We start from the raw sequence: 14553 nt of genomic DNA, 5'->3' as shown, positions 1-14553 counted from the left end.
GAATCTGTTCTAAGCCTCCGCTTGGAAGACGCTACAGAACTGATTCAATTTATAAGACCAGCTCATCAAAGAATGGTCCAGCTCCGGTGCCTTCCTACATTTTTTATCCATCTCTATAGATGCCCTAAGCTTGGTGGAAGTGGTCTTCCATGAGTCCAGACAATCCTAATTTAAATCAAAATATTAGCCGTTTTGAAATACATTATTGGTGTGAGGTATTCACCGATCTCCATAGAGTCTAAGCAGCCTCCATTGTGAAGTATAGAAGAGTGTATTCAATATGATGACCACTTAAAACTTCCTAATATGCCTATTGATCTAGAGGTTCACTTTTATATCTTTGAACCTATTTGTGAGGATCACGAAGATCTCACCTGACATACCAATGCGGTGGGTACCCATACTCAAAGTGAGGATTTGGATGAATTAGTCTGGAGAATTTGTCGAATCACCGGCAAGATCTTAGCCTCCTCACGTAAGTGGTCCACCGAAAACATGAGAAGCAGTTCTGGAAGGTTTGTAAATTCGTTTATAACGTATCACTTGTTTTGGCTTACACTTACCCCTTATTACAGACCTGCTTGTTGTGTGTGGTTAACAAGGTTTTTCATATGCTCTCCTAGTGCTTCTACTTGCAGAGGAGTCGTCGGAATTATCGACCAATCCACAACACACTGAATGTGTTCTTCAGCTGCGTAGTCTCAGTGAAAAATGTGATTCAGTAAGATCAATGAGATACACTTTTAGCCTAACACAAATGTTATTAACGAGGAATTGCAGAAACAAGTCATTTGGGGACTTCTTGCTTCACTCAACGGGGCTTGGACTAGGGATACGCAGTGAGATGCAATAACAGGTTTTTCGATTATTCGGTTTTCGAGAAAAAAAACTTAAAACGCGATTTGATTCGATTATTTGAGAGTGTTCTAAAAGTCGACTTTCGATTATTCGTTAACTGCTGACAACCGATTATAATCGACTATTTTCTATGGTGCGATCCGCGATCAATTACGCGGTTTTATCACACCAAATAGTCAACTACGACTAACAGCCGACCACGATTAATAGTCGAGTACGAATAATATTAGACTACGACTAATGGTCGATATCGAATAATAGTTGGCTCCATCTTTCGAAAGTCGATTAAGAATAATCGATTATCCGGTTTTCGCACAGTCAATAGTCCACTACTACTTTTAAGTGGGGTACACACGATCAGTTTTGACTGTCGATTTTTCGGAATTATCGATTACTGTCAAACTGTCCAGCAACCACAAAATATTTTGTGGTTGCCCCATGACTGACAAAAGTGAACGACCACACTGGCACGATTATTTGAGCAAAACTGACAGTCAAAACTGATCGTGTGTACCCCCGTTTTATACATTTTACGTATCCCTTGTTACTTACCGGATCTTAATTGCGCCAAAGCGACTCTAGTTTGTCGAGGCAACTGTTTTTCATCCACTGTAGCAGATGCATCTCCAAGGCTACATTGTGGCAAGTTTGAATATTCTCACACCGCTAATATTCGCATACCACACTTGCTTACCACAGACTGACATATTACTTAATAAGTGGTCAACAAGGTATCTTTGTCATCAAGTGCTGCCGGCCAGTGGCTTAAGAACCTTGTTCCTACTTCTGATCTTGTCGCAAATAGCTTGCACGGACTAATTAAACATACATTCAATATTTTGGGGTGGTTAATGGCCGGAATCTGGACATCATTGACCAATATGTTGAGGAGGAGCTTAATTTCAGTCATCCAGAAGGTGAGTGCGACAGTGGTTTAGACGGAGGATATTTTCAAATTACTTAGATGAAAAAAAACTGCACTAAGTAGACGATAGGACCCGACGCCAATATCGTTTGCATAACGATCTCTATGCCGTCTGGAGGGTATGGGATTTCAGAAAGGTTAAACTGTTGCGGAGATCACCCCGCCTTCTTTCACTCTACAGGTCTTGCATTTCGTATTTTTGAATTCCACAAACCATTGTCGTCACTATGTCATCGAACAGCTTGGCATGGTTTGCGGCGCCATAGACCTTTGATAGGTCACGTGCCACCATGACGGTTTGTTTTTGTTCAGTCCTCAAGTTATAGTGCATATAGCGTATAGTGTTGTTGTACTGTGTATTTTCCGGAATCCATGCTGATATTGGGCACCTGGAAACAGCAACTCGCCATGAGGAGAAGTAGTGCCTTTAGAATATTTGCTACTGGCGACAGGAGGAAAATCGCCTGTACGATTCGCCTCTGCTGTGGCTAACGAGAAATTGAGGACACTTGTCAAATACTCAACTTCATGGCACTTCATGGAGTTTTGAATGTTGTCTGGAATATAGCTCATCGTAAATTTTGGTTTTACCTCCTCTCCCTATCACTCTCGGAGTGCTCTATAAACTGTTCGTTATAACAACACGCGCACTTCTTCCGACCTGTCACTGTCAAGCCTTTGGAAGTAATCATCCTTCATTCCCGGATTCGAGAGTGATTTAACCGTTGCCCACATTGTATTCAATCCTGTACCAATGTTGCATTGCTTCAGTTGTCAATCCACTTTTTTCGCTTATGCTCGCCTACTAAGCTCTTGACATCAAGAGAAAGTTTCTAACTCTTGGTGCTTCAGGGTTCTCTTTCATTCGCTTTTGCTGGGAAATTCAGTCTAATTTCGGGTATTTGACCAGGAGGTATGTAACGAGCGGATGCAACCATGATGATGTAGCGGAAAATTCTCTCAGCTACCCAAGCCGCGATTGGAAAATTCTCCGAAACATTATCAATCAGCTTTCCCATGGTTCAGAAAAGTAGGCTACGAAGTCGGGTGGTCTGTTGACGGAGACGATGATAGGAAGGTTGTCTGAGGAAAGGGAAATGAGGAATTGGCAGGACATGTCATTTATCAGATCGATTGTCACAACGGTGATATATGGGAAGCTTAAACGAGATAGATCTGTACTGGACTATTGGTGCAATAGGATTGCATGTCCACCACCTCCACTTCAAGTACGATTCAAGTGCAGTAAGTTGTATCGTTCACAACCCCGAAGACTGGTTGGGTATTCAGCTTCGTTTCATATATCGCCGCTACCATCCTTCTCGACTCAGAAAGTCTACAATCACACTGATCTTCCCACGGAGATCCTCGCAGTTAAATTTCAGTCATGTCACTTTAGTCGGGTAGTGGTGTTTGTCGACAGACAGGCGACACTAACCGTTCGCTAGAGAAAATTCGGTTGCAGGGTCTCGAGACCAGTTATATTGAGTCGTAGAACTTATTCCTTACTTCTATTTAACAAGGCTAAGATCAGAATAGATGTAGAAGTCGTCACGGGACACTTTTATGTAAGATACAGAACTTGTTGGTGCATTGAAATTAATGTCAATCACTGCAGGCTATGTTCTGTCAGTACTATTATATAGTTGCGAATCATGGTTAACAACAACAACCCTTAACAACAAATTGCAAAGCTTCACAAACAGATGCTTGCGATCTATTTTAAAAATCTGGTGGCCAAATGTAATAAGCAATGAAAATCTGTACAAAAAATGTGATATAGAACCTATTCCCGTTATAATAAAAAGAAGGAAGCGGCAATGGATTGGTCACACATTGCGAAAAGAACAAGAGGAGATATGTCGCCAAGCCCAAGACTGGAACCTCCAAGGGCACAGAAGGAAGGGTCGGCCAAAGACCACTTGGAGAAGAAGCCTGATGAAGGAAGTGGAGAGCAGCGGCAGTAGCTGGAATGAAATTAAACGTATTGCGAATGATAGAATAGTTTGGAAAAACTTTGTAAAGGCCCTATGCTCCCCAAGGAGTTAAGTGGAAATAAAGAAGAAGACTGCAGGCTATGTGAGGAGTCGTCAAAGACTACTATGTCAGGGTCCAATGTTAAACCAAACAAGACACAGACTCTTCGGTGATTTTGAGATCTCATCTGTCTCATAGCATGTCTCAAGCATGGACCCAATGGACGAAGTCATGGTCCTTTTCTCAAGAAGTCTTAAATTGCTATAGGGAAAGTACTTTTTTGAAGTTCTATCTGATCTTCTCTAACTTATCGCGATCTAAATTACTTTTTATACCATCTTCCTTCGTATCTGTTCTCTTCCACTTACACAAGAAAATACAATGGACATTTGGTCTCGGAGTGAAGAGGCCGCATTAAAGTCGCGCGTCCTTAAACCTAACCGAATTGTAATAAGTAGGTACTGTTGTGATGGATAGCATAGGTAAGCAAATACGTAAAAAGTCCGAGTGCACTTGTCCCTTCGGGGATGTTGTGGAATCATATGTATGTGTACATATATAAGCATCGTTGCTGACTGAACTATATCGTGCTTCTAAAAGTATCCCACATCCGCCTTCCAAATATAGTCCGAGGATAATTCACATTTGAACCAGGGCCATTGGCATAATACTAACATTCAACGTCATGTTTAATCCTGGTCAATGACCTTTAATCCATAATCAACGTTAGTCAATTTTCTTGAATCTTGGTCAATAAAAAATCAATCCAGAAGCAATTACCATCAATAACATTAAACGACTTACGAGAATTACGGTGGAACGAGTAAGGTGTCTCAATAACATCTGAAAGTTATGCACTTCGGTATATCTTCCATAAACTATGACATGACGAGTTTGACCGTGGATTAGGCTGAAATATATAATATCCAATATTCATTTGTCCAATTTACTTTACAATATCCATAACTTCCTCAATATTATTCTTAATTTATAAATTCCATTTTTTGACTAAATTAAAATTGAATACCGCTTGTTTTAGTAAAATATTTTCTTTATTTCTATAGACTAAATTTGTTATAACAAAAATTCAATTCAAAACAACTCTTTACTTAAGTTGATCGAAAGCCTGTCGTAACATTTGATTACACAGCGCAGCAAATGGGTTAATTTCTACCAGCTGGGTTTTGGCAAATTTACTACCCATTTTTGCTGCCTCCTCAAAATCGCGTCTGGCATCATCAACTTTATCCATTTTACGATAGAGAACACCACGTTGACACAAGGCATGACATCTGGTCTTATGTTGGGTGGCACCATATTCTATGGCCTTGTTGAGATCGGCAAAGGCATCTGGAAAAAAAGTACAAAGAAATTATGTTCAGTTTTTTAATATATATTAAAAAATACTAAAATTGTAAAAAATAAATAAAACAAGATAGAAATAAGCAGTGCGATTTACCGATAGCTAAAAAAAACCCTCAGCCTTTGACTATACAAAAGATACAGGAGTGACCTACGAAACAAATCCCTTACTCTAAATAAAAATATCATTATAGGAACAAAATAAGTATTGGAAGGTTCCCCCGTAAATTTGCATCCTGGGGGTAACATAAGCAGTGGGCCTTATTGGAATCACTGACAGATCCAATCAACACAGTCTATACGAATAAAATCCATAATCATTCAGAGAAGAGTATGGAGAACGAAATGTAATGGAGACCACAGAGACCACCTGCAGTAAATATCGGGACGTAGCCGTACTTTTGATTTAAGCGACAAATTGTTAAACTTTTGTGAAGCTAGAACCTGAAGGAGTGGACCGACAAAGACCATTCCTTTTGATATTTATCGTAATCACCAGCCATTTTAGTTATCCCCTTGCCCACAAAAGACATATACTCGTAGTTGTAAACAGCATCACAAGGACTTCCTTCGGTTAAAACTTCAAAACGATGTAAATATAAGATTACAGGTACTTCGGTCAAAAAATTGTAGCTTAAATCCTCAAAATATCGAAAATTGGAAGGTACCGTTATATGAGGGCTGTACCAAAACATGGTACCATGTACCATGTAATTTTTGATGGAGAAGTTTTGTGGCTACCTCAAATTACAGTTAGATCGGTAAAAAATGTAGCTAAGATCCTCAAAATACATAAAATCGGGAGGTACTGTTCCAATGTTTACAATTTTTAATATAGAACTTTCTTCACTGCATGGAACTTCAATTGTCGAATTACGGGTAGGTCCGTCAAAAAGTGTAACTAAAACCTTCCAAATACCGAAAATCGGGAGGTACCTTTATATAGGGGCTATACCAAAATACGGACCTATGTTGACAATTTTTGACGGAGAAGTTTTGTGACCATTGGAAACCTCAAATGTCAAACTACAGGTAGTTCGGTCAAGAAATGCAGCTACAATCCTCAAAAATCGGGTGGTACCGTTATATGGGGGCTATACCAAAACATGGAATTATTTTTTAATAATTTGTTGTTCAAAATGCGACGTTAAGGAAATGCCGATATATGGGACCTATACCAAAACGTGCACGTACATTTGTTGACAATTTTTAATGGAGAAGTTTTGTTACCACTGTGAACCTCAACTATCAAATTACAGGTAGTTTAGTCAAAAAATGTAGATAAAACACTCAAAATACTGAAAATCCGCAGGGGGCTATATCAAAACATGGACCTGTACTGACAAATTTCTGAGGAAAAGGTTTGTGGCACCAAAGAAGACTAAATACAAAATGTCAGCCACTTCGGTGTGATAATTAGGCTAAAACCTTGAAAATACCGAAAATCGGGAGGTACAGTTCTATGGCGGCTATATCAAAATGTTGACCGAAATAGCCCGTTCTCAATACCAAACATCCTAGGAGTAATAGAAACTTCTGTACCAATTTCTAAAGCTCTGTCTTTAATATTGCGAGAAATATATTGATTTCAGCAGACAGGCGGACGGACGGACTGACGGATATCGTTATTTCAACTAGAGTCTCCGATGAATATTTCGATGTGTTACAAACGTGGTATGCACACTAGGATTATGACTTTTTCACAACCTCATATCCCTGTATAATAGCGTAATGAGTTGCGACTTGTCCATGTTTTGGAATAGCCCCCATATAATGGTACTTTCCGATTTTCGGTGTTTTGAGGATTTTAGCTATTTAACCCAACTATCTTTCGTTTTTTCATAGTAGGCTGTTTTTCTAGGGGAGGGTTACTAACCTGACGCCCAAACCCAAGTTTTTAACGTTCTTATGGGTGAACGCGCGGCACATGTTAGCTCACTACCTTTAACGGGTGTTAAAGGCAGTTCCCCAGGTGACACCACGGGGAGGTCAGTGTCCACTTGAGATGAAAGAGGGACCAAGATAAATCCTGGGCTTTGCCATGTTAAAGCCGGTCAGGACCGTTGCTTGGTATCTTCCATCCCCTACGTCACTCGTCAAACAAAAATAACGCTTTACAAAACACTGATACTACCCGTGCTAATGTATGGGTCCGAAGCCTAGGTACTTGCGCAAGCAGATAAGGCAGTGCTTGGCGTGTTTGAGAGAAAAATTCTTCGAAAGATCTACGGACCGATCTGCGTTGACGGTGAATATCGACGTCGTATGAACCACGAGCTGTATCTGCTATACAAGGACATCAATATAGTTAAACGTATCGAGATGCAGCGATTGCGTTGGCTAGGCCATATAATAAGAATGAGCGATGATGAACCCGCTAAAAAGGCGTATAAATTCGAGCCATATGGCGGTGCACGCAGAATTGGCAGTCCAAAGAATAGATGGCGCAAACAAGTGGATGATGAGATGACAAGGCGCGGTATTCCAGAGTGCGAAGCAACAAACAGAGAGAATTGGAGATCTTTTCTTAGTTCGGTCTATGGAACAAATGTTCTGTAATGGGCCAGCTAAGTAAGTAAGTAACCCAACTATCTGCAATTTGACATTTGAGGGTCTCAGTGGCCACGAAACTTCTCCACCAAAAATTGTCAACATAGGTCCATGTTTTGGTTTAACTCCCATATAAGATTATCTCCCGATTTTCGGAATTTTGAGGATTATAGTTAAAATTTTTAATTGTACTAGTTGTAATTTGACATCTGGGTTTTCAGTGGCCACAAAACTTCTTCACCAGAAATCATCAATACACATAGATCAATGTTTTGGTATAGCCCCTATATAACGGTACCTCCCAATTTTCGATATTTGAAGATTTTAGCTACGAGTACAATTTTTAACCTAACTAGCTGTAATTAGAAATTTGAGGTTCTCAATGGTCACGAAACTTCTCCATCAAAAATCGAACTAGCTGTAATTTGACATTTGAATTTTCAGTGGTCACGAAACTTCTTCACTAAAAATCGTCAACATTGGTCCATGCTTTTGGTATAGCTCCCATAGAATTGTACCTCCGGATTTTCGGTATTTTGAGGGTCTTACTTACATTGTTTGACGGAACTACTCGTAATTTGACTTTGAGGTTCCCTGCAGTAATAAAACTTTTCCACCAAAAATTGTAAAGGTAGGTAAATACTTTGATATAGCCCCGTAGGTGGTACCTTTCACCTGGCTGAACACATTTTTAGATTAGATAATTTAGGCATTTGGGGTGGGTATCCATGGTCGAAAAATATTTCCCCCTAAAATTGTGAAAGGAAACTAATTATTCAATTTTAATTAAGACTATTTTATGGTGGAGGGCATAAAAAGTTCGGCCCTGCCGATTTTAACGTTATTTATTTGTTTTATATTTCAATGGGATAAACGTTATTTTAGTGATTAATAGGCAAAAATTCATTTATCCGTGCTACAGGAAATCATTTTTGAGAGAAAAATGTCGAAAAGTCACAACCCTGCTGCACACCCGACTTGCACTCAGATGGTCTGCGCTTCGATTCCCAGGCAACATCAAATTTTCAACGGTGGCAAAATACCCCTCAGTGATGTTGGCGACATTACCTGAGTATTTCACCATGTAAAACTTGTCTACAAGTGGTGTCGTATGACACCATATCATTGAGCTAATATGAATCGGGGTGCACTCATTGATATGAGATAAGTCTCCCTTGTCCCTTCTGGGATGTTTGTGGAACAGGGGTGCTCAGAATGGTTGGTGTATTAATAGTGGTAAGACACTCTAAGCAATGGCAAATCAGAAATAAAGAGAGAATACGTGTGGTTTGTTTTTACGCTACCGTAAGGAAGCGAGCACCAATGTTGTGGAACAATTATTATGGTGGAAGGAATAATGTGAATTTTCACACAAAATAGTCTCTTCATCCGAAAGTTTTCTGATTTTTTTGTATCCCCCACAGCTGCTTTATAGAGAAGTTTTAATGTGGTTTTTGGATGTTTATCTTCTGATAACCCCCAAGGGCCAATAACCCTGGGTCCAGCATTTGATTAAATGCAATGGATAATTTTTATGATGTTTTTTACTTTACCTGAATATCGGAAGATTATTTTCTTCTTTGATTACATTTTAACTCAAGCCCCAGTATGACGTGATAACACGTTTCGTTTTTATTACAGTGTTTTATTTAACTTGCCTTGGTGTGTGTTTAGTTCAAATCTGGTAACTCATTTTTAACACGGTTGCAGTAGACCAATCTTAGTAAAACTTTGCACACTTTTCAGATTTGGATGACAATACACGAATATGAAATCAAACCCAATATTGGTAAATTTTTACACTGTTTTACAGTGTTTTATCTAATTTGCTTTTCAAATCTGGTAACTAATTTTTCACACAGTTGCAGTTGACCAATCGAACTTAAAATTTGCACACATTTCAGATTTGGATGACAATACATGAATATGAAATCAAAACCAATATTGGTCCATTCTTACAATGTTTTTACGGTGTCTAACTTAACCCCCTTTTCAACTCTGTTAACTGATTTTTAACGCGGTTGCAGTTGACCAATCGAAATAAAACTTTGCACACTTTTCAGATTTAGATGACAATACGTGAATATGACACCAAAATCTATATGGGTCCATTTTTTCCTATAGCCCCCATATAACGGTACCACCCGATTTCCGGTATTTTGCTTTTCAAATCTGGTAACTCATTTTTCACACAGTTTCAGTTGACCAATCGGACTAAAACTTTGCAAACTTTTCAGATTTGGATGACAATACATGAATATGAAATCAAAACCAATATTGGTCCATTTTTACAGTGTTGTACAGTGTTCAATTTTACATGCTTTTCAAATCTGGTAATTCATTATCAACACAGGTGTAACTGACCAGCGAACTAAAACTTTGCACACTTTTCAGATATGGATGACAATACATGAATATGAAATCAAAACCAATATTGGTCCATTTTTACACTGTTTTACAATTTTGCTTTTCAAATCTGGTAACTCATTTTCAACACAAATGTAATTGACCAAGCGAACTAAAACCTTGCAAGCTTTTCAGATTTGGATGACAATACATGAATCTGAAACCAAAACCAATATGGGTCCATTTTTTCCTGTAGCTCCCATCCAGCGGTACCACTCGATTTAAGGTATTTTATCGTCATTTTAAACCCGTATTGGCTGTTTTTTGACAACTAGGGTTTCCAATGGTATATAAACGTGCCCATTAACAATTATGGACATAATTCCAGGTGTTGGTGTAGCCTCCATATTACGGCTCCACCCGATTTCAAGTGTTTTTACAGTGGTTTATTTAACTTGCTTTGGTCGTTTAGTTCAAATCTGGTAACTAACTCATTTTTAACACAGTTGCAGTTGACCAGTCGGACTAAAACTTTGAACACTTTTCAGAGTTGGATGACAATACATAAATATGTAATTAAAACAAAGATTGGTCCATTTCACAGTGTTTTAACGTGTACTATTTGAATTGCATTTCAAATCTGGTAACTCATTTTCCACACAGTTGCAGTTGACCAATCGAACTGAAACTTTGCACACTTTTCAGATTTGGATGACAATGCATGAATATGGGCCCAATTTGTCCTACAGCCTCCATATAGCGGCACCACCCGATTTCAGGTACTTTGAGGATTTTATGTTAAGTTTTGCCCGAATAAGCTGTCATTTGGCATTTCCAAAGATACAGACATTTACCCACCAAAAATTGTGAACAGAGGTCCAGGTTTTGGTATAGCCCCCTTATAGCGGTACGGCCTAATTTTAAGAGTTTTAAGGATTTTATCTTAATTTTTAGGTGAGTTGGCTGTAATGTGGCATTTGGAGTCCACAATGGTACAGAAACTTCCCCAACAAAAATTATGGACATAAGTCCAGGTTTTGGTATAGCCTTTATATAACGGAACTACACGAAAAAATTTATTTATTGCAGTTGACCAATCGAAATAAAAATTTGCACACTTTTCAGATTTAGATGACAATACGTGAATATGACACCAAAATCTATATGGGTCCATTTTTTCCTATAGCCCCCATATAACGGTACCACCCGATTTCCGGTATTTTGCTTTTCAAATCTGGTAACTCATTTTTCACACAGTTTCAGTTGACCAATCGGACTAAAACTTTGCAAACTTTTCAGATTTGGATGACAATACATGAATATGAAATCAAAACCAATATTGGTCCATTTTTACAGTGTTGTACAGTGTTCAATTTTACATGCTTTTCAAATCTGGTAATTCATTTTCAACACAGGTGTAACTGACCAGCGAACTAAAACTTTGCACACTTTTCAGATATGGATGACAATACATGAATATGAAATCAAAACCAATATTGGTCCATTTTTACACTGTTTTACAATTTTGCTTTTCAAATCTGGTAACTCATTTTCAACACAAATGTAATTGACCAAGCGAACTAAAACCTTGCAAGCTTTTCAGATTTGGATGACAATACATGAATCTGAAACCAAAACCAATATGGGTCCATTTTTTCCTGTAGCTCCCATCCAGCGGTACCACTCGATTTAAGGTATTTTATCGTCATTTTAAGCCCGTATTGGCTGTTTTTTGACAACTAGGGTTTCCAATGGTATATAAACGTGCCCATTAACAATTATGGACATAGGTCCAGGTGTTGGTGTAGCCCCCATATTACGGCTCCACCCGATTTCAAGTGTTTTTACAGTGGTTTATTTAACTTGCTTTGGTCGTTTAGTTCAAATCTGGTAACTAACTCATTTTTAACACAGTTGCAGTTGACCAGTCGGACTAAAACTTTGAACACTTTTCAGAGTTGGATGACAATACATAAATATGTAATTAAAACAAAGATTGGTCCATTTCACAGTGTTTTAACGTGTACTATTTGAATTGCATTTCAAATCTGGTAACTCATTTTCCACACAGTTGCAGTTGACCAATCGAACTGAAACTTTGCACACTTTTCAGATTTGGATGACAATGCATGAATATGGGCCCAATTTGTCCTACAGCCTCCATATAGCGGCACCACCCGATTTCAGGTACTTTGAGGATTTTATGTTAAGTTTTGCCCGAATAAGCTGTCATTTGGCATTTCCAAAGATACAGACATTTACCCACCAAAAATTGTGAACAGAGGTCCAGGTTTTGGTATAGCCCCCTTATAGCGGTACGGCCTAATTTTAAGAGTTTTAAGGATTTTATCTTAATTTTTAGGTGAGTTGGCTGTAATGTGGCATTTGGAGTCCACAATGGTACAGAAACTTCCCCAACAAAAATTATGGACATAAGTCCAGGTTTTGGTATAGCCTTTATATAACGGAACTACACGAAAAAATTTATTTACTCAAAAGTTAAAGTGTATTTACTAAAAAGTTAAAAATAAAATATAATTTAAAAAAAATTAAGTTTCAGTGTTTTATTTAGGAATGCACTTAAAACTAGAAAATAATTTGTCGCTTAGCCTCAATAAATATATTCTTTCTCATGATGGAATCTCTCAAATAAAACGCTTGCATTTAAATTATAAATGGTGGCAAAATTAAACGGCAAGCGTTTTATTTGAGAGATTCCATCATGAGAAAGAATATATTTATTGAGGCTAAGCGACAAATTATTTTCTAGTTTTAAGTGCATTCCTAAATAAAACACTGAAACTTAATTTTTTTTAAATTATATTTTATTTATTTTTGTAACTATAGATTTCGATTTTCTTGCTATGAAATACCTCTTCAAACATTCTGCGCATATGTTTCATGGTGAAATATTTACCCCGTGGTTTGCGTCTATGCTACATGAAATTCTTATTTTCAACAACACCCACCCTCTAAAAACAACACGCAGTGTACTTTTCACCACTTAGCAAATTCAACAACCACATGTGCTAGTGCTTAAAATTTCCCTTATCCGTATAACGACATTATGCGTTTTTGCATCCAATCTACTCACCATCATCTTTACCCGCTAACCGCAATGCCTGTGCTCTGTTATTATAAATCGATGCGCGTTTGGGTGTTAACGTTAAGGCTTCTTTAAATTTCTCGAATGCTAGCACATCCGCATGATTTTCTTCCACCAATTTAACAGCTTCAATTTCCAATAGTTTCGATTTGTCCACTACTTCCTTAGGCTCTTCATAATCATCTGTATCTACCAATACTTCACTAGAATCTGCATTTATAAGTTGTGGCGCCAAAGTTGATGTTAATTCCAAGGGATTGAAAATTGATTCCAATACTTGTTGGTCATGAGCACTGAGACAAGATTTTGTTAAAGGTTGCGGCATTTTCTTTGGTTTTTTGTTATTAATTTATTTTTTATTTATTTATTTTTTTTTATTTATTTATTTTTATTTATTTATTTTTTTTTTTTTTTGAGTTCTTTCCGTGTTATCTCCTGTGCGTTTGAAAATAAACTAATGTGGAATGCAAAGTGTTACGTTTTCCCAGCATGCTGGAGTAGTTGAGCGGCAGTTGTCGGCAGTTAAATTTGATTGAATCTTGTTGTTTGTTTACTACGAACAAAATGCAAATCAACACGTAAAACTGGTCTAAAGAAATGAATATTTAAAACAAAATTCAACAATGTAGAAACTACATTCAACGTTAGTGAACATATGGGTAATAAAATAAAGCACAGTGCTGCGAAACAAAAATCATTTTTCCATATACCAGAACTGTTTGATACAGAAGAGTCCACATAATTGAAAAACTACAAGCTCGTGCTCTCGTGGTAATGGTACAGTGGTAAAAGAGAAAACTGTCAACATTGCTCAAAATTGCTCTCTCATGACCAGTTTTACCAGAAAGGACGAAAAAATGGTAGATCTGGTAGCAATGTCAAAAATAAACTTTTCTTCTTTTATAACACAGTTTTTAATTTTGTTTTGTCAGCGTTCTGTTTTTGTTCATTTTTTTCTTCATTGTCAAATAATCGTCAAACCAATGTCGAAAAATCAGTTCTACCATTTTTTACCCGAAGAAATTTGTCTGGTAGTCTGTTGTAGAAGAGAAAGGCATTTTTGCTCTCTCTCCTCTCGCTCTCTTTAAAAAATTGTTTCCAGTTTTACCACTTTTTGGGGTTAAGGAACGCTTTGCAGGTTAAAAATGATAACAAATGGTAAAAATGGTAATCTCAGCTAAGTAAAGGAACACAACTATAAAGTATATCGTCACCATAAATGCCAAAAGTCGTAACTAACAAAATAATAATTTTACAGAACAAACAAAAATTATTATGGAATACTCGTAGTATCAATCTTATACAAATGAGAGTAAGTAATGAAACCAAAACCGCGGAAACGCTTGGTTTTGGGATCCGTCATTACAACAAAATCGGCAATGTTACACCATTTTCAAAAAACTAATTTTGACTTTGTTGGAGATACGAC

At 37.6% G+C, this 14553-nt stretch overlaps 1 protein-coding gene and 1 long non-coding RNA gene across 2 annotated transcripts in view; one reads left to right on the top strand and one right to left on the bottom strand.

The window, feature by feature from the left end:
• The window catches only part of LOC141400970 (uncharacterized), a 449243-nt gene that overhangs the window by 323189 nt on the left and 111501 nt on the right, over positions 1-14553 (top strand). The window lies entirely within an intron of this gene.
• LOC141401399 (tetratricopeptide repeat protein 36 homolog) lies at positions 4791-13588 on the bottom strand. Its single transcript, XM_073981632.1, has 2 exons — positions 13113-13588; positions 4791-5110 (listed from the first exon to the last, which is right to left on the bottom strand). The coding sequence occupies exons 1-2, from the start codon at positions 13447-13449 to the stop codon at positions 4866-4868; spliced, it is 582 nt and encodes a 193-aa protein (XP_073837733.1). The 5' UTR covers positions 13450-13588; the 3' UTR covers positions 4791-4865.

This window comes from Musca autumnalis, unplaced genomic scaffold (assembly GCF_047663935.1).
Source record: "Musca autumnalis isolate F117 unplaced genomic scaffold, ASM4766393v1 scaffold_4, whole genome shotgun sequence".
NCBI classification, from domain to species: domain Eukaryota; kingdom Metazoa; phylum Arthropoda; class Insecta; order Diptera; family Muscidae; genus Musca; species Musca autumnalis.
This window is presented reverse-complemented; position numbering and strand designations above follow the sequence as displayed.

Excerpts from the sequence above, each read along its gene's own strand:
- LOC141401399 (XM_073981632.1), bottom strand. The coding sequence starts at position 13,449 with ATGCCGCAACCTTTAACAAAATCTTGTCTCAGTGCTCATGACCAACAA. Across the intron at positions 5,111-13,112 it reads GTTAGCGGGTAAAGATGATG|ATGCCTTTGCCGATCTCAAC; the intron begins GTGAGTAGATTG and ends CTTTTTTTCCAG.